This window comes from Rhincodon typus, chromosome 39 (genome assembly GCF_021869965.1).
Source record: "Rhincodon typus isolate 14 chromosome 39, sRhiTyp1.1, whole genome shotgun sequence".
NCBI classification, from domain to species: Eukaryota; Metazoa; Chordata; class Chondrichthyes; order Orectolobiformes; family Rhincodontidae; genus Rhincodon; species Rhincodon typus.
The window spans coordinates 11,755,430-11,779,439 of NC_063370.1; the positions used below are offsets into that span (position 1 = coordinate 11,755,430).

General features: G+C 41.1%; 1 protein-coding gene across 1 annotated transcript in view; it reads left to right on the forward strand.

Moving 5' to 3' along the window:
* LOC109923326 (sodium/calcium exchanger 3-like) overlaps positions 1 to 24,010 on the forward strand; it is a 314,148-nt gene that overhangs the window by 271,947 nt on the left and 18,191 nt on the right. Inside the window, exons 4-6 of the mRNA XM_048618407.1 lie at positions 5,248 to 5,351; positions 6,926 to 6,943; positions 10,944 to 11,068. Of these exons, the coding sequence (XP_048474364.1) occupies positions 5,248 to 5,351; positions 6,926 to 6,943; positions 10,944 to 11,068 (247 nt within the window). The remainder of the gene's footprint in view (positions 1 to 5,247; positions 5,352 to 6,925; positions 6,944 to 10,943; positions 11,069 to 24,010) is intronic.

Below are 24,010 nucleotides of genomic sequence, written 5' to 3' on the forward strand. Positions count from 1 at the left end.
CGAACAGATTATTTTGTCATTATGACTTTGTCAGAGCTTGATACTTACTGCTGTATTTCCTTAAATAAGATATTGACAACTTTCCAAAAGTAGCTAATTAACTGTAAAACTATGGGACAAATTGAGGTTGTGAAGGGGGTGTATGAATGAAAAATCCTTCTTCTGATCTGTGCTTCAGAAGATAAAAGCCAGTTTAGAACCCAGCTCTTATGTTTAGAGAACATTAGAGGTAAGAGGAGAAGAGGCTACATAGCATTCTGAGTTGTAGGCATCGTTTAGTCAAAACTGAATGGCATATAGCTGGCAAACTGAGAAAAATAAAATGTGTATTCTACATTATTAGTCAGTATATTGAGTTAAGGATAAACTCTTGTGAAATACTGTACAAAGGGGATTGCAGTGACCATCTGTCTGAGGAAAATTCACTGACAGATGCAACTTACTTGCTGATGAATATTATGATTGAAGAAGGGGATATGGCTATCAGTTACTTGGAAGCATTTTACCACACTACATTGTCCACCCACAGACGAAACTTTCAGCCAGTTAGGAAAATAGGTACTTTGTGATGTGGCTAAGATAGTGAAAGACTGTCACTTCTTGTTCAATAAAAATCACAAAATATTATATGCCCTGGTGCTTAAGCCCTTCACCATGGCAAAAGTTTACACTGATATAGCACAACAGAAACTATTCCAGAATGTTTCACAAAAGAAACAAATGAAAAACTAGTAAAGTGGAACTATAGGATTTAAGAAGGGTTTCAGAAGACGGATCCTATGCTAAGGTGAAGGAAGCTCACTTTGTGTTAATCAGAGGCGTCAATTACCTTCACTGTGAAAACTTTAATGAGATCACCTCTAATTCTTCTCTTTCCTAAAGGAAATACATTACAGTGCTGTGCTTGAGATAGCCAATATGTTTTCCTATTCAAAGGATTAATGTACCGAGTTTGGATCTTGAAACCATTAATAATATAAATCTGGAATGTAAAAGTTCTTTTTTTAATTGTAAAGATAATTGTATCACTGGAATTGTTAAAATGAAATGTATTATTTTTCAAACATGACTACCTAAACATCCCTGTGATGTCGACCTTTGTTTACAAGTACACTCAGTACTGATTTTGATTGAGGAGGATAGAAGGGTAAAGATGGCAAAGTATAGATTTATTGCGTAAATGCTGCCCCCTGTACACTTTACGTCAGCTCTCATGAAGAGTCATCTAGATTTGAAACATTAGCTTGCTCTCTGTTCGTGTATGCTGCCTGATCCTCTGTAATTTCCAGCATTTTTTGTTTTCAGTACAGGTTCCAGCATCTGTAGTAATTTATTCCTATATATTTATAGAGTTTAGGTGTAGGGCTTATTTACACTGTCTTTTATTAATTCAGCATCTTGTAAATATAGCCATAGGGCACTAGCAACATTGCAAATACTTTTGATTTTTACTAATGACCTTTTATTTGATATTTATTCATTCATTAGATATTGGCCTCACTGGCGATGTTGTTGTCTATCTCCAGTTGTCCTAGAGAAAATAGTGATCAGCCACCTTGAACTGCTGCACTCCATGTGGTGTAGGTACACGCACAGTTTTGTTACAGAGGGAACAAAAACAAAGTTGCTGGAAAAGCTTAGCAGATCTGGCAGCATCTGTGGAGGAGAAAACAGAGTTAACGTTTTGGGTCCGGTGACTCTTCCTCAGAACCGATGGTGGCTGGGAAAACGTCAGTTTATATGCAGAAAATAGGGAGGTGGGTGGGGTAGGGAGTAAACGATAGGATAGAGCCCAAAGAGAGAGAAAGACAGTTGGACAGACAAAGGAGTTGCTAACGATCAGGCTGGGAGGGTGAATCCATTCATATGTACAGAATTCACAGAGAAAAGGAAAGGATTAGATGACAAGTGTTAGCATTATTGTACAAGCTTTATTGCAGACTTCAGTTTGACAAAAAAGAAATTCCCCCTTGAATAGTTACAGCAACTCCATATCCATTGAGATTGAGCTGCCATGTCTCAGGATCTCAAGCAGTAACATTTCACGCTCAATGATTATTATGTGAGAGGTGAAGAGGGAAAACAGAACATGTATTCTCAGTGAAATTGAGGCTGAAAGCATGGTGAATGTGAGTTAATGGGTTCTAACTTCCTGTTTCATCTGAATGTGAGATCTCAGCTTCAGTGAGATGAAAGGTTACTGCTTGAGATCCTGGGACATGGCAGCTCAATCTCAATGGGTATGGAGTTGCTGTAACTACTCAAGGGGGAATTTATTTTTTGTCAACTCCCTCTGTAACAAAACTGCGGGTGTACCTACCACATGGACTGCAGCAGTTCAAGGTGGCTCATCACCAATTTCTCTAGGACAATTGGAGATAGGCAACAACATTGCCAGTGAAGCCAATATCTAACGAATGAATAAATATCAATTAAAGGTCATTAGTAAAATCAAAAGTATTTGCAATGTTGCAACAGGTTAATGTTAAGAAGGAGGATGTGCTAGAAATTTTGAAAAACATGAGGATGGTTAAGTCCCCTGGGCCAGATAGGCTATACCCAAGGTTACTACAGGAAGCGAGGGAAGAGATTGCTGCACCTTTGGCGATGATCTTTGCATCCTCACTGTCCACTGGAGTAATACCAGATGGTTGGAGGGTGGCAAATGTTATTCCTTTGTTCAAGAAAGGGAATAGGGATAATTCTGGGAATTACAAACCAGTCAGTCTTACTTCTGTGGTGGGGAAATTATTGGAGAGGATTCTGTGAGATCGTATTTATGATTATTTGGAAAAGCACAGTTTGATTAGAAATAGTCAGCATGGCTTTGTGAGGGGCAGGTCATGCCTCACAAGCCTTACTGAATTCTTTGAGGATGTGACAAAACACATTGATGAAGGCAGAGCAGTGGATGTGGTGTATATGGATTTTAGCAAGGCATTTGATAAGGTTCCCCATGATAGGCTCATTCAGAAAGTAAGGAGGCATGGGATTCAAGGAAATTTGGCTGTTTGAATACAGAATTGGCTGTCCAATAGAAGACAGATTGTGGTAGTAAATGGAAAGTATTCAGCCTGGAGCTCAGTGACCAGTGGTGTTCCGCAGGGATCTGTTCTGGGACCTCTGCTCTTTGTGATCTTTATAAATGACTTGAATGAGGAAGTGGAAGGGTGGGTTAGTAAGTTTGCCGATGACACCAAGGCTGGTGGTGTTGTGGATAGTGTGGAGGGCTGTTGTAGGTTGCAACGGGACATTGACAAGATGCAGAGCTGGGCAAAGAAATGGCAGATGGAATTCAACCCAGAAAAGTGTGAAGTGATTCATTTTGGAAGGTCGAATTTGAATGCAGAATACAGGGTTAATGGCAGGATTCTTGGCAGTGTGGAGGAACAGAGGGATCTTGGAGTCCACGTCCATAGATCCCTCAAAGTTGTTACCTAAGTTGATAGGGTTGTTAAGAAGGCGTATGGTGTGTTGGCTTTCATTGGCAGGGGAATTGAGTTTAAGAGCCGCGAGGTTATGCTGCAGCTGTATAAAATCCTGGTTAGACCACACTTGGAATATTGTGTTCAGTTCTGGTTGCCTCATTATATGAACGATGTGGAAGCTTTCGAGAGCGTGCAGAGGAGATTTACCAGGATGTTGCCTGGACTGGAGGGCAGGTCTTATGAGCAAAGGTTGAGGGAGCTAGGGCTTTTCTCATTGAAGTGAAGAAGGATGAGAGGTGACTTGATAGAAGTGTACAAGATGATGAGGCATAGATAGAGCGGATAGCCAGAGACTTTTTCCAAGGGCGGAAATGACTATCACAAGGGAGCATAATTTTAAGGTGATTGGAGGAAGGTATAAGAGAGATGTCAGGGATAGGTTCTTTACATAGAGAGTGGTTGGTGCATGGAATGCACTGCCAGCGGTGGTAGTAGAGTCAGATACATTAGGGACATTTAAGCGACTCTTGGATAGGCACATGGATGATAGTAAAATGTAGGGTGTGCCGGGTAGTTTGATCTTAGAGTAGGATAATAAGTTGGCACAACATCGTGGGCTGAAGGGCCTGTACTGTACTGTACTGTTCTATGTTCTCTACGATCAGTGCAGGGACCAGTGCTTTCCTGGGTTTGTTGATACCAATGTCATCAAATGATCTCATAAAGCCTAATGGTGATTTCATTTTAGAACTAATTCTTGCACAGATGGGTTAAGCATTAAGACTCTATGGCTGGCTCCCAGTTTGTTGTTGATGGACTAATGTGTAATTCATCACAATGTGTTCTCCTCCATTTAATTATACTTCCCTGGGAGTTCATTACTGAAATGAAATTTTTCCTGCTACGGTAGATTAATGCTCCTGTGGATGGGTTAAGGTCCCAAAGTTTCATGTGTCTTCTTGTTGGATGGAATTAGAACGAGAAACTTTTGTGTGCATACACAAATCATTTTCAATTAACAACCACCCCCGCTCTAATTACATAGTACTACTATAACAAAAGTCAATGATGCCTATACTCTCTGCAGAATGTGTTCCCTGAGATTAGAAATGTAGGACATTCCCACAGTAAAGCATTATTAATTTGAATGAAATAAAGAGGACACTAGAGATCATTGTTTGTTTCGCAACAATTGCTCTTGAAAGCCACAGATATCGTTAGGTTTCATTTCTAGTAATATAGGAGTTAAGAACAGGATTAGGCCATTTGGCCCATTGAGCCCACTCCACCATTCAATAAGATCATGGCTAATCTGGTCTTAACTCTTCTTTCCTGTTTGTTCTCATAACCCTCAATTTCCTTTTCTATCAAAACATTACTGACATTCAACTAGAAAGGGAAAATGAGAGAAGAGCAAACAGATTTGGCCTCCCTATTTGGAAGTGATGAAGAATTGGCACTTTAAAAGCAGCTGAAGGGAATTGCTATTTCAGCATCACTAAATCAGGACTATGGCTGATTTACAGCAGGTGAGGGCCAATATAAGCTAATTTGGACAGTTTAAGATGGCATACCAGCTTGTCAGGTAACCGCTGCAAATATCACACTGTTCTGGTGGAAACCAGCTACATACAGTCCCTGAGGCTGGTGTCCTATATGTTTCAGTTCCTTCTCAAATATTCAGTGCACCTTTTCCTTTAAAGTTTGCAAAGAACCAGCCACCTCCAATGCTCCAGACATTGTATTGTCAGATTACACCCACTCTTACAGATTGGTCCTTATTCTCAAAAGGTTTTTGATTTGTTTTCTTTCTCTGCAGGAAGACAATCCAGGTGAAAATTGTGGATGATGAAGAGTACGAAAAGCAGGAAAACTTTTTTGTTGTCCTGGAGAAACCAAGATGGATGAAACGTGGCATTTCAGGTTTGCATAAGGGAGAAACCATAATCCAATATGTGTACATATTATAGGACTCTGCTTTGAACCGCTGAGCCTTTGTTGAAAGGAACTCAATGATAATCTTCTCTCTGTTACACACTCCACCTCTGTGGTTAGGCTGTAAGTTCTAACAGTATCTCTGCTACACTAATTATCATTGATAATATCTCAATTTAATGCTCTGTTACGCACCTTCATTACACGACTCTCAGTTGTAATACGTTGTTACACACTCTCAGAATAAGGCCCAGCTGCAACGTCATCTTTTACACCCGCATCTTCATTTTTTACACTTGTGTCACATCCCTCCAGCTAAGGCCCCCAACTGTCTGTTGCATACACCATCCTCAATGTAAGGCTTTCAGTTACAATGTTATGTCTGTTTTACAGGATTCAGTGCTGTTCATTTGGCATGTTGTCTTATGCTATAAGACAATCACTGTGAAATGGCATGCAAATTATTGAAATTCTGAGGATTATTATGTGGAAGCAAAGTGATTTGAAAGTTAATACTATTACAGTTCTTTTCTTTTTCTTGGGATGTGACTGTTACTGGCAAGGGCAACATTTGTTTCTCATCCCTAATTGTCCTTGAACTGAGAAACTTGCTAGGTATTTCTGAGTCAACCACAGTGTGTTTGGTGTGAATCACATGTGGGCCAGACTTGGTAATGATGGCAGATTTCCTTCCCCATTAGTGAACGAGATGGGTGTTTTACAACAGTAATGATAGTTGTCATGGTCATCATTACAGAGACAATCTTTATAATTCCACAGCTAATTAACTGAATTTAAATTCTACTAATTAACATCCAGTATCCAATAATCTTAGACCTCTGGATTACTAGCCCAGTACCATAACCACTACACCACCATCTCTCCCTGTTTTCTTACATATAGAATTTTTTAACTTTACATCTATTGTCAAATTGGATAGCATTTCTATTATAGAACCATTGGGGCTGATATATTTGTTGAAGTACTGTTTGGTGACATTTTCAACAGAATGACGCAATTTAGATGGAGGGGGCACAGCTTTTCTGAATGCCAATATTGAACAGCTTTTCACAGTGAATAAAGCCAGGACTTCCGGGATTTAGTACTGAGTAACATTTATATTAATGTGATGGTTTGATACAACCACAGATCCTGGAATTCCCTCCTTTATGGCATTGGAGGTATCTCTTCATTCCAAGAACTGCAGGAATTTAAGAACCTGGCTCACCGTCACCTTCTTCAGAGCAATTATGGAAAGCAATAAATGCTGGCTTAGCCAGCGACACCCACATCCCATGAACAAATAAAAATAATAAAAATAAAATAAAATATTTTATAAAAGAAGAAGAAAAATAAAAATGTAAACAGTAATTTAGGTGGAAAAAGCACATTTCTCTTCCACCACATTATATTCAACGTTTAACAATTTGCAGAGGTTTTTCTTGTAGTTGTTATGTGAAAGTTTGTGTTTTCATCTCAGATCAGATTGTTTCATTGTGTGTAGTAACAGTGTCTTCAGCTACCATTTCATTGGATTTCACTCTTTTTTTCTCTCTCTGCAGCTCTCTTATTGGCTGATGGTAAGATGTCAGTTTCTACTAACATGGTTCCCTTCATTGTGGGGTTAACAGGCTCAAGCTGCTCCTGCCCTCTTCTCCTGTCTGTATTCAGGAATGCTCCCAGTGAACAGAAACAACTAGTTGCCAGACACAAGCCTTGCTGAGTCAGTATATAATGTTGTAACATTCATTTTAGAAGAAATCCCGAGTTCAGTTATCAGAATCGACTTCAGATTGGTTTACCCGGACCCTGATTAATTTATATTATATGTTTGCCCACTGTGATCCCTAAGAAGTGAGTCCACTGGCAGAGCTCTTATCTCAACACCTGTCTAGTCAACTTTCAAAGGTTGAGTTTCCTCAACTTGGCTCCCTCTAGCTGAGTATTGGACATGTGCAATACTCTGAAAATATGCCACAATGCTCCAGAACAAGCTACAAAAAATTGTAGCGGCCTGGGTTAGTAATGTGGGCACCTCCAGCGTAGGCACAAACTGCAGCCAGCGGCAGCTTTTATAAATTTACTGATATATTCGTGTCTCCCTTCTGACTGTTGTTGCTACAGAGTAGGTTGGAAGGCCCTCAAGCCTTGAGGTTACTTACAGGTAAAAAAGAAATTATCAGTTATCTTCAGCAGCTGAGACTTTTTAGACTTCTGTTAAGAGGACCATCCTGTCACCAGCTTTCTGCTCTAGCTTCTTGAGACGGGGTGGGCTGCATTTGAGAACCCCTTGACCACATGAACACATAATCGAAACAAAGGGTGCCAACTAAGAATGCTTTGATTCTCCCATCTCATCTTTATGTGAGCAATGGGTCTGTATCACTTCCTCGGGACAGCTCTGGGAATCACTCAGAGGCAGAAACATGGCATATTGTTTTGTTGCCTACTTTCCGTGACCTTTTTGAATATGGAATTGGAGTTCCCCAAGGGAACAAAGATCAAGAAAATTTGGTAGTAAATCTTCTAACTGGCACAGGCTATTTAGTGCTGGTATATTACTTTTTTTATTGGCGTAACTTGGAGCTCCCCAAACAGGGGTCACGACCCCAAGTGGCATCATAAACTGAAATTTTGGGGTCTCAAGCACTAAGGCAGCAATATCCACTGTGGGTTATAACAGCTGTGCTCCTGATCTGATAGATCCCTACTGTCACAGCACTACCCACCCTGCTATTAAAGTTCTCACTGAAGGGTCATGATACTTTTCAATCCTCAAAATGGAGCCACTGGTAAGAGTTTGGGAAGCAGTAGCCGATATTTGGTGACAGGAAGTCAGTAACAGTGATTTTATGCTTTAGAATATATTCATATCATTACATTGAGTGATAGAGAAATAATTAATAAGCCACTGAGTGAGAATCAATGGACTGCACTGCTAGACGTCTCCTTGTTTACCAGCTAAGCCAGGGTGTCTCTCTGTAACTGGCTGATGTGTGCTTTCAAGATATGTGCTCATGATATTCCTGAGGTAGTCTAACAAAGGCATTATGCATCTGAAGCATAGCTTTTACCCCCTCCTTGGTTAAAGTTTTGGCAAAGATCTGTAGCTTGGGTTGTGGGTGAGGTTGTTGACTTGCTTGTCGAGCTGGCTTGTTTTTGTTTAGACGTTTCGTTACCATGCTAGGTGACATCGTCAGTGGAGCCTCCGATGAAGCGATGTTATTCTACTCTGCTTGGAATTTACACTGTCCAGTCTGTTATGGTGAGTACTGTCATTTCCGGTTTTGATCTGTGTGGGAATATATGGAGTGCAATTCTATACGTCCTTAATATCTGTACATTAAGACAATGAAGGCCATCAGTTTAACTGGGACAAAGTAAGCATAGTAGCCCAAGCCAAACATAGACACGCACGGGAATTCCTAGAGGCACGGTTCTCCACCCGTACTTCAATCAATAAACATATAGAATTGGACCCCATATATGAACCCGTACAGATCAAAACCAGAAATGACAGTACTCACCATAACAGACCAGACAGTATGAATTCCAAGCGGAGTAGAACAACATCGCTTCACTGGAGACTCCACTGATGATGTCACCTAGCATGGGGACGAAACTCTGAACAAAAACAAGCCAGATCGGTGAGCAAGTCAACAACCTCACCCCCTCCTTGTATTCTAGTTCTCTAGATATAAAGGCCAATGATTCATTAGCCTTCTTGATTATTTTCTCCAGCTGTGCAAGACATTTTAATTGTCTATGTACCCAGACTCCCAAGTCTCTTTGGGCCTCCACTATTTCTAGCATTTCACCAGTTAGAAAATATCCTGTTCTCTCCTTTTTTGGTCCTAAGAGAATGATCTCCCGTTTCCCTACATTGAAATCCATTCGCCACAGTTTTGCCCGTTCATGCAATTTATATCTATGCAATTTCATGTTTCCATCTACAGTGTGAATGATGTCAGATGTCTTTGTGTTTTGAGTCAGTAAATGTGGAACATTACCCAGAATGAGTCACTATTTGTTTTATGGCATTTGGAATGAGTCTAATTTGTGGTAGAGTATGCCAGCACAAACTAGTCATTGTGGTATGATATATCAGTAAATAACTGTTGTATGATATTCCAACACAGCCTGCACCAGTGGTGCAGCACCAAAGCATGATTCAAGCTCTTATATTTTATCAGAATAATCTGATGTTTTGGATTAACTCAAATCAATTCAACAAATGACTATTTGAAATTAAATCAGCAGTACACACAGACATGTATGAACTGAAGTTGAAGTGAGATAATGTCACTGATGATTAATTTCACTTGGACCTGCAGGTTAGATGTCTTTAGGGAACTAGGTTATGACAATCATTATTCAAGAGCTTGTTGTTTAAAGGTGACAGCTAAAATTGAATTATTTGTTCAATTAACCTAGGAATGATTTTACTTTATGTAGAATTTTATCAACTGTCATACAATCTATGCTAAATCCATTCCTCGAGGCATACTTAATAAAACAAATCCACAGATCACCTAAATCAGTTTACTTGGACCATTAATTGTTACAAGTCCTATGAATGTAACCTTACATAAGTGTGCTGTCTCTCGTTTGATCAGAAAATGGCACTCACAAGTGCTGCAGAGAATATTAAAGTTCAAGTGCTTTTGCCATTTTAATTAACCGAAGATGAGGATGGAATTGAGTGGGCTGAACTAGGGTCTACCTGTCTGCCCTTTCCCCCACCCTCGTTTCCGAGTATCAAGCCATAGACTTCCATTGCACTGCTCCACACTAAGGACAAAGTACTGAAGTAGTTTGTCATTGCCTTCTGCAGGATGGCTGACCAGGAGACGCTCCCAGTCTTACCTTCTGTCATCAGGTGTATTGAAAAGATTTACAGGCTGATAATCAACCTGTTTGACCATGTTATGAATGTGTCTTCCATAGCTAAAAGCCCTGACGTGGGACTGGCATCCAGAGTTTCTGACTACCTACTATGCCACAAGATCTCCCAGGGTCAAACAACAAAGATTCTTTGCTATCCAATTGCTTTTGGCTGGATAAATACCATATCTCAAACTGTATCTTAAAATCACTGATTAAAATGCAAAAGGCCTCTCAGTAGTTAGTTCCTAGGAGCAAAATGTTTAGATCTACTTTTATCTCATTTTGACCTGAGAGATTGGGCTTTGGTAAGATCATGTGTCTGGCTATTAGCAAGTGTTTTTAGTCCATTTATCTAGATGAGCTCACAGCGAAAGGGACCTATGATACCAAGTATAGGTTCAAGAGCAATGTTTCCTTTAAATTTTCTGTATTGTGCAATGCTAGATTTTTTTTTTCAATGAGCAGTGGCACAGAAGAAGGCCTGTGCATTTCATTCCAGGCTGCTGTATAGCCATACAAGTGCACAGATTAGTGGGAAAATTGAGAACATCCTGTGAAATTTCTCACTTTTTTTTAAGATCTTAGTGAAAATTTGTAGTTTAGGTTGTGGATGCAGTTGTTTGTTAGCTTGCTGAGCTGGTTGTTCTGTGGTGTGCAGACAGGGTTTCTAACAATGCATTTCCTGATATGCAGATGAATCCAATGGGAAACTGACGGCAGAGGAAGAAGAAGCTCGGCGTATTGCAGAGATGGGGAAACCCATCCTGGGTGAACATTCCAAGTTGGAGGTCATCATTGAAGAGTCATATGAATTTAAGGTACCTTGTGAAGAACACTGTAGACAAATTGTAATCTATGCTTCTTCATCTCAGGTGGACATCTTAACCATTTTAACATCTGTGGTAGTCCTCTACACTCAATCATTTTGGCATCAAGTGGCACTCAAAGAAATTATTCTACTAGGGTGTTTCAGTGGTTGGTTTTGATTTCTACTTTGGGCATTATCCAAACATTGTTTGCCTCCAATGTTGCCTACAATGAAGAGGCATGTCATGTTGGTAACAACATATAATTTTAGAAGCAACAAAATTCATTAGATGTCTTTCAAATTCTGGTAAGCTACCAGTCTGTGTTTTTACTATGTCCTTCATTCCTTTCTCTTCAAAACTGCATGTAAGTGCATTTTAAATCCGCTGAAATTGTTTGCTGCAGTGGCCTTGTCTGGTAACTATTGCACAAATTCATTTGATGGGTGAAAAATAGTTCACATGATTATCATCTTGACCTTGCTTTCTCATTTTAACCTGCAGCTCCTGTGGAATAAATAAACTTACAATGGTCTTAAAGTTAACATTTTTAACGGCTCCAATAATTTACTACATGAAGGAATGATACTCCACATTTTTAAAATTCATTTTCAGTGTTACACAAATTGATTGGTTGTTATTAACGATAATCACATGTTTAAACGTGCACTCATATCATTAATAAGACTTTAATTTTTGTGGCCAGTTTAATTGGCAAATAATGTGTAAATGCAGAGCCTCACAAAACTCAGCAAAGGGTTTTGCATGAGATGTCGTTTTTGCAAAGCTAGCCATTATAATGTGCAAATCGTCTAACAGCTTGCGAATAGTTTGAAATCCTCTTCTTTGCTGCGGGTTTCTAGCTGATTTGCACATTAATAACTGGGAACATTATTCACACACTGTTACTTTTCCAGCAAATTTTGACCCAATGTGTTTCCTTTTCTACAGGCGAAATGACAGTTATGAGAAACCAGCTTAAAATGCCAGCACCTGGTATTTGAACATAATTACAACATCTAATAATGCTCTGTCTCAAAGCAAAATTTATATATCTGATGCACTTAACTCTTTGAGCACCAAACAATTTTTCTAACAGTTCCACAGAAAAATACCTTTGGGAGCAAAAGTACCTTAAATTGCAAACGGGTTGATATTCACCTAACAGTAAATGATTAAATCATGGGAATGCCATGTATTGATATATACACATCTGAAAACACAATATATTTTATCTTAGTGAACAGTCGGCAGCCAGTCACAACATTCTGTACCAATCAATCTCAACTTGTAAATCTGATATGTTGGAAACTTTAAAATGAATATTTGAATTGTACTAACTGTTGTGGATAGTGGCTTACCATTCAGTCAGAAAATTACAATTATTGAGGTATTTATGTTTCAGGATGGGATGCATTACCCTTTGTGTACAACAGTTCAGGACCACCATGAAGACCAGTAGGCAAATATGCATGTTTAATAGTGCACAGGATTAGTCTGAATAATACCAGTGCATGTTCCCGTGCTCAAACCTATAGGTGAATAGCAGCAGTGAACATTACCTGGGTACTGAAGGCATGCCAGTGTACCTCCCCATTCATAATCCTCAGCTTCCTTTCAGAGAGGTTCTAATTTTGCCTTGGAATGGTGGAGTTGCCAGCACCTGCCACCAACTTCGCACACTGCACCCTCCCTGCAATCCTTCCCCTTGTGTACCAGAAGCTTCCAGCCAGGATGCCAGAGCTTGCAGTCCTTGAGATGATTGGCCTGCACCAACACAGTTGCTTATGGATTTACTGTCCCTCCCTTTGCTGCATTGCTTCATGCATACCTGAGACATCACAAGATAGCAATTCGCCACAATGTACTTTGGCTTCATGACTTCTTGTGATCTCGTTGGAATGTGAAATTGTGAGAACTATTGATTTGCTGGTTATGTGGGAATTGAAGGCAGCAGGTCATGATTCTCCATTCACTAGACTTGGGATTAATAGGATGCCCTCTCGCTAGGCCAGAAAATCTAAGCTGCAATTCTGTTCCCCTTATTTAAATCTCCTCCCACTTAATGTGTAACCCTTTCAAAATCAAAAGATTTACACAGTTGATTTGAAAAAGCACTAGAGTGAGTCACTGTTCATGTTGGACCTTTCCAGTATCATCTTGCCCCATCACACATCAAATCACTCCATTTCTGTTCCTTCCTCACTGGTTTGCTGTCTCTTTTGGCCCTTGTCTCCCCATCTTGCCCATTTCTGCCGAGCCTGTCAGTGTCACCAGCCATGTTCCCATTTTGTCCCTGATCCCTTCACCATCCCAGTCCCAATGCCCTTGCTGACCCTCTCCCTTCCCCTATTTGAGGCCACACGTGCCCTGACATTCCTACAAGACTCTATGCTCCCTGACTCTCAGCTTCTTAGTCCCAACCTACCACATCCAACAGCCCCTTATCACTGTGATAATGCTCAACTGCACAATACTCTTGATTTATCCACTGACAATGGGAGTCAGAGTAAACAATCCACTGGATGATAAGGAAGATGGTTCTGTAAAGGAAGATGGTTGTTGTTGTTTGAGGTCAATCATCTCAGACCCAAGACATGATTGCAGGTGTTTTTCAGGATAGATTTTTCTGAATAACCTGTTCAAAGTTGTTATTACACAGCTCTGGATAAGCTGGGATTTGAACCCTGGCCTCCTGGCTCAGAGGTAGGGATACTACCACATTGCATTGAAAGTCCTGGCTTTTTTCAGGGTAGTGTCTTGGATCCAACCATTTTCAGCTGTGTCATAAATGACTTTCTCTCCATCATGACATCAGAAGTTAAAATGTTTGCTGATAATTGCACAATGTTGAGTGCCGTTTGTGATGCAACAGATACTGAGGCAGTCTATGTCCTTGTGTAACAGGACCTGGACAATATCCAGTTTTGGGCTGGTAAGTAGCAAATAACATTTGCATCACACAGGTACCAGGAAATGACCATCTTCTACGAGTAAGAACCTAACCATCATTCCTTGATGTTTAATGGAATTATCAATGCCAAATTTCCCACTATCAACATCCTGAAAGTTACCATTGATCAGGTGCTTAAGTGGACCAGTAATAAAAGTACATTGGCTACAACAGATCAGAAACTGGGAATTCTGAGGCATGTAGCTGAGTATCTCAGCTTCAGTATTCCCAAAGCCTGTCCACCATCGACAAGGCACAAGTCAGAAGTGTGATGGGATACTCCCCACTTGCCCAGATGAGTGCAGCTCCAGCAACACTCAAGAAGCTTTTCACCATCTATGACAAAGCAGTCGCTAGACTGACACCCCATTCACCAGCTTCAAAATTCACTCCCTCCACCACTGACACTGCAGCACCTCTGCAAGGCTCCTTTGACAACATCTTCCAAATATGCAACCTGTATCACCAATAATGACAGAGGCAGCAGTGCATGGGAACACGATGATTCCTGCAAGTTCCCTTCCAAGCCACACACCATCTTGGCACTACATTGCCATTCCTTCAGTATTCTGGGTCAAACTCCTAGAACTCCCTTCCTGAAAGCACTCTGGGTGTCCTTTCACCTCAAGGACTTAAGTGGTTCAAGAAGGCTGCTCATCACCATCTTCTCAACTATAAATAGGGATAGGCAATAAATACTAGCCCAGATAGCAACGAACCATGAACAAATTTGAAACAAATGCATGGCATTGCTGGAGGCATTCTGCAACACAAAGATTAGTTGTTACTGTGAAGAATCCATTCATTTCTCTATTGCCAGGAAAGTTAGAGAGAGAGTTTTTAATTTTGAGATGCCACTATTTGGCAGCGATCTTCAAAAGTTGAAGACAAAGTAGAAAAATGCAGAAACCTCTTTTGTTTTACATCTAGCATCCCCTCATTATTCTGAATTGGAAAATCAGACGTGAGACGTTATCTTAAACTCTGTTTATAAATAACACCATCCAAAGTGTGCACCTGTCTTGTAGGCTGTAGATTCCATAGTACCTACAAATGTAGGAAACAAGAACAGGAGTAAGACCCTCTAGCTTGCTCTGCGATTCAGTAAAATCACACTGATTGTTCTTTGGGCTCAACTCCGCATCCCAGCCTACCTCTGATAACATTTGATTCCCTTGTTAGGCAAGAGTTTATCAACAGCTTTTTCTCTGCTGAACTCTGGGGAAGAATGTTCCAAAGACTTCTGACTATGAGATTAAAAAAAAACTTCCTCATCTCCATCTTATGATTCCCAGTTAATGGTACTGCTAAACAAGTCAGATCCTAGAATGAAATCTGGATTAATAGATCATTTTTTAAAAATTTAGTTTACGTAGCCATCAGTCACTGAAACACACTCACACGAGGCTACAGAGTTTCATTAACAACTGAATGCAAATTTAGTATGCAAAAGATAAAAACAAAAAATATAAAATCAAGCTATCTAGTTATATGAACATACAAAATTGGGGTAAAAAAATTTCAATGAGATCGCGGCTGATCAGTTTGTGTTTCAAATTCCACATTCCCATCTTCTGAGAATCATTAATTCCTTTGCTGAATGAAGATTTATCCATCTCTAAAATATATTCAATGGTATCGTGTCCATGAACTGCTGAGGCAAAGTTCCAAGGTCTTGCAACTCTGATAGAGAAAAACAATTATCCCTATCTTTGTCCTGAAAGAAAGATCCCTAATTTAAAAACAGTGCCTCCTAGTTCTGGACTGACCAATACGAGGAAACACCCTTTTCACATTCACCTTATCAAGATCATTCAGGATCTTATACACTTCAAATCATCCCGCACTCATATAAACTCCAGTGATAACAAAGCCAGTCTGTCCGATCTTTCCTCCTAAGTCAACCTACTTATTCCAGGCACCAATATAGTAGATTTCCTCTGAACCCCCTTCAATACATTTACATCTTTTCTTAAGTAAGAAATCCAAAACGCACACAGTATTTGAGCTGTGGTTTCACCAATGTCCCCTATAATTGAAACATAACATTATTACTTTTATTTTCAGTTCTTCTCTTAATATTGAATAGCATTTCATTAGCCTTCTTGATTATGTGCTATACCTTTGTACTAATATTTTGTGACTCATGCACCACAACACCTGAATCCCTCTGCATCTCAGAATTCTGCGTACTTTTTCCAATCAAGTAATACTGTTTTTTCAATTCTTCCTGCCAGAGTGAACAACTTCACATTTTCCAACATTATGTGCCATCTGCCAGATTTTTGCCTGCTCAATGAACCTATTCATATTTGTCTGCAATTTCTTCATGTCTTCTTCACAATACTACCTATCTTGGGGTTGTCTGTGAACTTAGCAACCATGCCTTTGCTCTCCTCATCTAAGTCATTAATGTAAATTGTAAAACATCGATGCTCCAAAACAAACCTCTGCGGGACTCCACTTGTCGCATTCTGCCTACAAAACAAAGACCCTTTTATGCGTATTCTCTATTTTCTGACAGTCAGCCAATTTTCTACCATGCTAGTGTGTTATACTACACCATGAGCTTTCATTTTCCACAATAACTTTGTTGGGACACCTTAACATGTGCCATACGAAAATCCAAATATACTAAGTCTACAGACTCCCATTTATCCGGAGAACATGTTACTCCTTCAAAGAACTCCAAAAAATAGAGTAAGCATAATTTCCCTTTGTCAAAACTATGCTGAACCTCCTTGATTAACTTGAAGTTTTTAAATGTGCAGCTACAATTCCTGTAATGATTGAGTCTAACACCTTCCCCACGGAACACTAAGCTAACTGGCCTACAAATTCCTGTTTTCTGTCTCCCTTCCTTCTTGAATGACCCTTCCTTCTTCAAGATGATCAGAGGATTAGATAGGGTGGACAGTGGGAGCCTTTTTCCTCGGATGGTGATGCCTAGCACGAGGGGACATAGCTTTAAATTGAGGGGTGATAGATATAGGACAGATGTCAGAGGTAGGTTCTTTACTCAGAGAGTAGTAAGGGCATGGAATGCCCTGCCTGCAAAAATAGTAGACTCGCCCACTTTAAGGGCATTTAAATGGTCATTGGATAAACATATGGATGATAATGGAATAGTTTAGGTTAGATGGGCTTCAGATTGGTTTCACAGGTCGGCGCAACATCGAGGGCTGAAGGGCCTGTACTGCGCTGTAATGTTCTATGTTCTATGAATAGAGGGGTTATGTTTGGAACTTTCTCCTGGATCTAAAGAATGTTGAAACATTAGCACCAGTGCAAGTACCACCTCATTAGGAATCTCTTTTATGACCCTAGGATGATGTTCATCTGGATCCAGAGACTTGTCAGCCTGCAGCTCCGTCAGTTTGCGTAGTTTCACTTTCCTTGTGATTGTCGTTGATTTCATCTAATTCCTGTCCCTTCAATATCTGAATTGCAGTATTCCTGGAATGTTTTTTGTATTTTCTATAGTGAGACAAAATACATTTCATCTGCCATTTACTTATTAGCTTCCCATTCTTCCTCACTCGAGGAGCAACACTCTTTTAGTTTTTAAATACTTATAGAAATTCTTTCTATTCAGTTTTACATTCCAATCTAGTTTTGTCTCATACTCTAATTCCTTCCTCCTGATTAACCTTTTAGTCACTCTCTATGTATGACAATCATCTGACCTACCACTTATTTTTGTGTAGTTATATGCTCTATGCTGAGGTTTGATGATTTCCCTGACTTCTTTAGTTAACCACAAATGGTGGATCTTCCCTTTACAATCTTTAAGAATATACTCATTCTGAATATTCTGAAATATCCGTTAGTAAGGAACACACTCAGTGTAGGTAGACTTCACCTGATTGATACAGAGGCTGAATCAGTATATATTCAAATTTGGTTTGGAGTGGGAATTCGATGCAGGCGGGAAAGAGTAATATTTACTGCAAGAAATAAAGTATCCAGAGTGAGAGATGTGCTGGTGGGGGTTAAATGCACAGGGTAAAATTCATAACATCACGAATCACACTGTGACAGGGAAAGCAAATGATTGGTGATGAGAATTGCTGAGTTTTTTTAGTCTTTAAAGTAAAAGTAAGATCTTCAGTTGTGTTTAGGTCTGTAGTTTTTGTTTCCCCCTTCGTTAAAAATAGCTTGTTGAGTATAAGATTGATACTGGTTTAAAAAAATTGTAATAAAATGTAAAGATGGAGTATTCTTCAAGTGTGAAGAGCAAGGATACATGAGTAAATAATTAATAAATTAAATTATATGGCAGGATGGCTGATGTTTTGCGGCTGCACCATTTAGGACAAACATCCTGACTCAGTGTTTGCAGCTTGAGGAACTATGGATCTGAGCAGAGGAGCTGGGGTCTAAGCTGCAGATATTGTGCCACATTAGGGACGGTGCAAGTTACTTAGACATTTGCTCCAGAAGGCGATCACACCCTCACATTAGGTAATTAAAATTTAGTCTGTGATCTAGGTCGGGAAGGACTGATAGGTAAGGCAGATATGGGAACCCAGGGAGAGCATTTGAGGAGTCTCAATCCCTGAAACTGCCCAACAGCTATGAGGTTCATGTAAGCTGTGTAAATGAAAGTGGGGACTACAGGGACGATCAGCAAACTAACTGCAGCACCATGGTACAGGAAACCTTTCAAATGGGCAGGAAATAGGAACATAATAGTAGTAGGGGACTGTATAATCAGAGGGATACTTTTCTTCACAACTGTAAATGTGGATCCTGAAGACTGTGTTGCCTACCTCGTGCTAAGGTTAAGGATATCTGTTCAGGGCTGGAGAGGAACTTGGAGTGGAAGGGAATGGACCAGTTGTCATCATTGTCATGTTGTGTATCAATGACATTGATTGGACTAGAAATGAAGCTCTTCTGAAAGAATCTGAATAGTTAAGAAATAAAAAGAAGAATCCCCAAGGTAATAATCTCGGAATTACCTGAGCCATAGAGTAAATAGATTCTGAGGGACAGAATTAATCTCCACTTGAGAGACAAGGATTAATCGAGGAATGTCAGCATGGCTTTGTTAGGGAAGATCATGTCTAATAAATTTGATATTTTCAGGGAGGTAATTGATGTTTAGATGAGGGAATGCAGTTGGTGTAGTCTAAAAAGACTTTAGTAAAGCTTTTGACGATGTAGCACAGAAGACTGGTCAAGTAGACATGAGCCTGTGGGATGCAGGGCAATTTGGCAATATATCAAATTTGCTTTTTGAAGGAATTTATATCATTCATTTGAGGGCTTCCTTACTTCCAGTGACTTATTCTGAAGTTCTAATCCTCTCTGAGTCACAAAGTTCTAACTGGCCGCGGCTGTTTATTATCTGGTGACCTCTGAACTTTGAACTTTCTTCACGCTGTTCAATTTTTTTCCAATCCTGTAATTAATTGTAATTCCTCGACCGCCAGGTGTGCTTACTCCATGTCAATGAACTGTAGATTAATATAGCTGTATGCAGCTTTTAATTTGTAATTATTCAAGTTAAAGCAGGTCAGCAGGCAAGATTTTGTTTAAACAGATTAAAGATTAGTTTATTATAAGTTGCTACTTGGGTTCATTAGCGATAAAGAAATTAAACTATTAACAAGAAATTGCAAGATTGGAACAATTGCAGATAAGATTAAGTTTATTTATAAGAAGAAGGTCCCAATGAGTATCTGTGATATACCATTGGGCTTGTTGCTTGTGTTCCTTGTTACTGTAGCAAAGAGGCTCACAGTTGAAGTCAGATCTAGCAACTGCAATGGGTTCTAAGTCGAAGAATTGATATTTTCTTGTACAGGTAGACTAGCAGGATAACAGATTTCATGAGAATGATCTTTGTTTTTCATTAGTGCTGAAATGACAGAACTTTCATACTTCCCTGAATTTCCTTCTGCACAACAGTTGTTTGGTTTCTATAACCCTTTGTCTATTTGTCCTCTCTCCATTAAACTTCCATTTCTGAGTGAGGTTCTTAAAGCCTTCTTCATGGTCTTCTGCACACTGCTGTTCTTAATGAGATAACACAGTGTAGTCCAAGGAGTGGGAGGGGGAGTTGAAATGGTTTGCGACTGGGAGGTGTAGTTGTTTGTTGCGAACTGAGCGTAGGTGTTCTGCAAAGCAGTCCCCAAGCCTCCGCTTGGTTTCCCCGATGTAGAGGAGGCCACAATGGGAACAGCGAATACAGTATACCACATTAGCAGATATGCAGGTGCAACATCTGTTTGATGTGGAAGATCTTGTTAGGGCCTGGGATGGGGGTGAGGGGGGAGGTGTAGGGGCAGGTGTAGCACTTGCTCCAGTTGCAGCGAAAAGTGCCGGGTGTGGTGGGGCTGGAGGGGAGTGTGGAGCGGACAAGGGAGTCATGGAGAGAGTGGTCCCTCCGGAAAGCAGATAAGGGTGGGGAGGGAAAAATGTCTTTGGTAGCGGGTCAGATTGCAGATGGCGGAAGTGTCGGAGGATGATGCGTTGGATTTGGAGGTTGGTGGGGTGGTACGTGAGGACGAGGGGGATTCTGTTTTGGTTGTTATTGCGGGGAGGGGGTGTGAGGGATGAGTTGCGGGAAATGCGAGAGACACGGTCGAGGGGATTTTCGAACACTGTGGAGGGGAAATTACGGTCCTTGAAAAACGAGGACATCTGGGATGTCCGGGAGTGGAATGCCTCATTTCGGGAGCAGATGCAGCGGAGGCGAAGGAATTGGGAATAGGGAATGGACTTTTTGCAGGAAGGTGGGTGAGAGGAGGTGTATTCTAGGGAATGGACTTTTTGCAGGAAGGTGGGTGAGAGGAGGTGTATTCTAGGTAGCTGTAGAATAGCTCCCAGATGTCCTCGTTTTTCAAGGACCGCAACTTCCCCTCCACAGTGGTTGAAAATCCCCTCGACCGTGTCTCTCGCACTTCCCGCAACTCATCCCTCACACCCGCTCCTCGCAATAACAACCAAAACAGAAACCCCTCGTCCTCACGTACCACCCCACCAACCTCCAAATCCAACGCATCATCCTCCGACACTTCCGCCATCTGCAATCTGACCCCGCTACCAAAGACATTTTTCCCTCCCCACCCTTATCTGCTTTCCGGAGGGACCACTCTCTCCGTGACTCTCTTGTCCGCTCCACACTCCCCTCCAGCCCCACCACCCCCAGCACTTTTCCCTGCAACTGGAGCAAGTGCTACACCTGCCTCTACACCTCCCTCCTCACCCCCATCCCAGGCCCTAAGAAGACTTTCCACATCAAACAGATGTTCACCTGCATATCTGCTAATGTGGTATACTGTATTCGCTGTTCCCCTTGTGGCCTCCTCTACATCGGGGAAACCAAGCGGAGGCTTGGGGACCGCTTTGCAGAACACCTACGCTCAGTTCACAACAAACAATTACACCTCCCAGTCACAAACCATTTCAGCTCCCCCTCCCATTCCTCAGACGACATGTCCATCCTGGGCCTCCTGCAGTGCCACAACGATGCCACCTGAAGGTTGCAGGAACAGCACCTCATATTTCGCTTGGGAACCCTGCAGCCCAATGGTATCAATGTGGACTTCACAAGCTTTAAAATCTCCCCTCCACCAACCGCATCCCAAAACTAGCCCAGCTTGTCCCCACCTCCCTAACCTGTCCTTCTTCCCACCTATCCCCTCCTCCCACCTCAAGCCCCACCCCCATCTCCTACCCACTAACCTCATCCCGCCTCCTTGACCTGTCAGTCCTCCCTGGACCGACCTATCCCCTCCCTAACTCCCCATCTACATTCACCTTTACTGGCTCCAACCCCGCTTCTTTGACCTGTCTGTCTCCTCTCCACCTATCGTCTCCTTTATCCATCTCCTATCTGCCTCCTCCTCTCTCCCTATTTATTTCAGAATCCTCTTCCCCTCCCCCATTTTCTGAAAAAGGGTCTCGACCCGAAACGTCAGCTTTCCTGTTCCTCTGATGCTGCTTGGCCTGCTGTGTTCATCCAGCTCTACCCTTGTTATCTCAGATTCTCTAGCATCGGCAGTTCCCACTATTTCTGTTCTTAATGAGATTTCTTTTCACAGTTCAAAGATCAAACATGGTGGCATGTTAATTTTGAGGAATCAAAGATTCCGCAAAATAAAGATGTTAATTTTGCTGATTCCTTTTCAAATGTTTCCTCCCATACGTTGATCGCCGAAGCTTGAATTCTCACACTTCCATTATCTTTGCAAACTCCTGCTAATTCAAGAATCTTGATATGATATAAGAACATAGGAAACAGGAGCAGAAGGCAATGCAGCACCTCAAGCTTGCTGGCTGTCCAAAAGATCACGGCTCATCTGCCACAGGGCATAGAATCATAGAATCCCTACAGTGTAGAAACAGGCCCTTTGGCCCAACAAGTCCACACTGACCCACACAGCATCCCACCCAGACCCATCCACCTATAACCCACCTAATCTACACATCCCTGAACACTATGGGCAATTTAGCATGGCCAATCCACCTAACCTGCACATCTTTGGACTGTGGGAGGAAACCGGAGCACCCAGTGGAAACCCACGCAGACACAGGGAGAATGTGCAAACTCCACACAGGCAATGGCCTGAGGGTGGAATCAAACCCAGGTCCCTGGCACTGTGAGGCAGCAGTGCTAACCACTGAGCCACTGTGCCACCCCCTCAACACTTCTTTTGTGCCAGCTCCACATAGCCCACAGCTCCTTGATATTTCAAATATCTGTCTAGCTCTTCTTCAAATACTTTCAGTGATCTAGCTTCCAAAATTTTCTGGGTGGAGAACTCAAGATATTTACTACGCTGAGTGAAGAAATTCCTTTGAAGCACGGTTAGTAAGTTTGCAGATGACACCAGAATTGATGGTATAGAAGACAGTGAAGAGGGTTATCAAAGGGTACAAAGGGATCTTGATTAATTGGGCCAATGGACCAAGGAATGGCAGATTGAGTTTGATTTAGATAAATGCGTGGTGTTGCATTTTAGTAATATGAACAATGACAGTTATACCGTTAACGGTAGGACCTTGGGGAGTTGTCGAACAGAGAGACCTAGGGGTTCAGATACATATTCCTTGAAAGTTGCATCACAGGTAGGCAGGGTGGTTAAGAAGGCATTTGGCACGCTTGCCTTCATTGCTCAGACCATTGAGTATAGAAGTTGGGATGTCATGTTATGGTTGTACAGGACATTGGTGAGGCCACTTTTGGAGTAATGTGTACAGTCAGGTCTCCCTGCTACAGGAAGGATACTATTAAATTGGAGAGGATTCAGAAAAGATTTACAAAGATGTTGCTGGTACTGGAGTGTTTGTGTTATTAGGAGAGGCTGGATAAGCTGGGACTTTTTTCAATGGAGTGTAGGAGGTTGATGGGTGACCTTATAGAGATTTATAAAATCATGAGGGGCACAGATAAGGTGGATAGCAAAAGTCTTTTTGCTAGAGTAGGGGAGTTCAAAACTAGAGGCCATAATTTTAAGATGAAAGGAGAAAGATTTAAAGGGTACCTGACAGGAACTTTTACATAGAAAGGGTGACATGAACTGCCAGAGAGAGTGGCAGATGCAGGTGCAGTTACAACATTTAAAAAACATTTGGGCAGGTACATGGATGGGAAAGGTTTAGAGGGCTATGGTTCAAACAGAAGCAAATGGGACTAATTTAGTTTAGGAGACCTGGTCCGTATGGACGAGTTGGACCAAAAGGTCTGTTTCCATGCTGGATGGCTCTATGATTCAATGGACCTATGAATGAGTGTGCCTTATCCTATATCTACGTCCCCTAGTTCAAGACTCCCCCATGAGCAGAAACATCTTCAATATCTAATATGTTTGGGCACGTCTATAGATTCAGGTGATTTAAAGCAGCTTTTCTTTAGCTTCTTGTGTCCAGCTTGATCCAGGCTGCTTCTTTTTTAACAAGAATATATACATTTCATGACATTTTTAGTCAGCAAAGCATTCACTCTCATGTTACTGTGATATCTGAATGTTCTGATAAATCTATTTCTC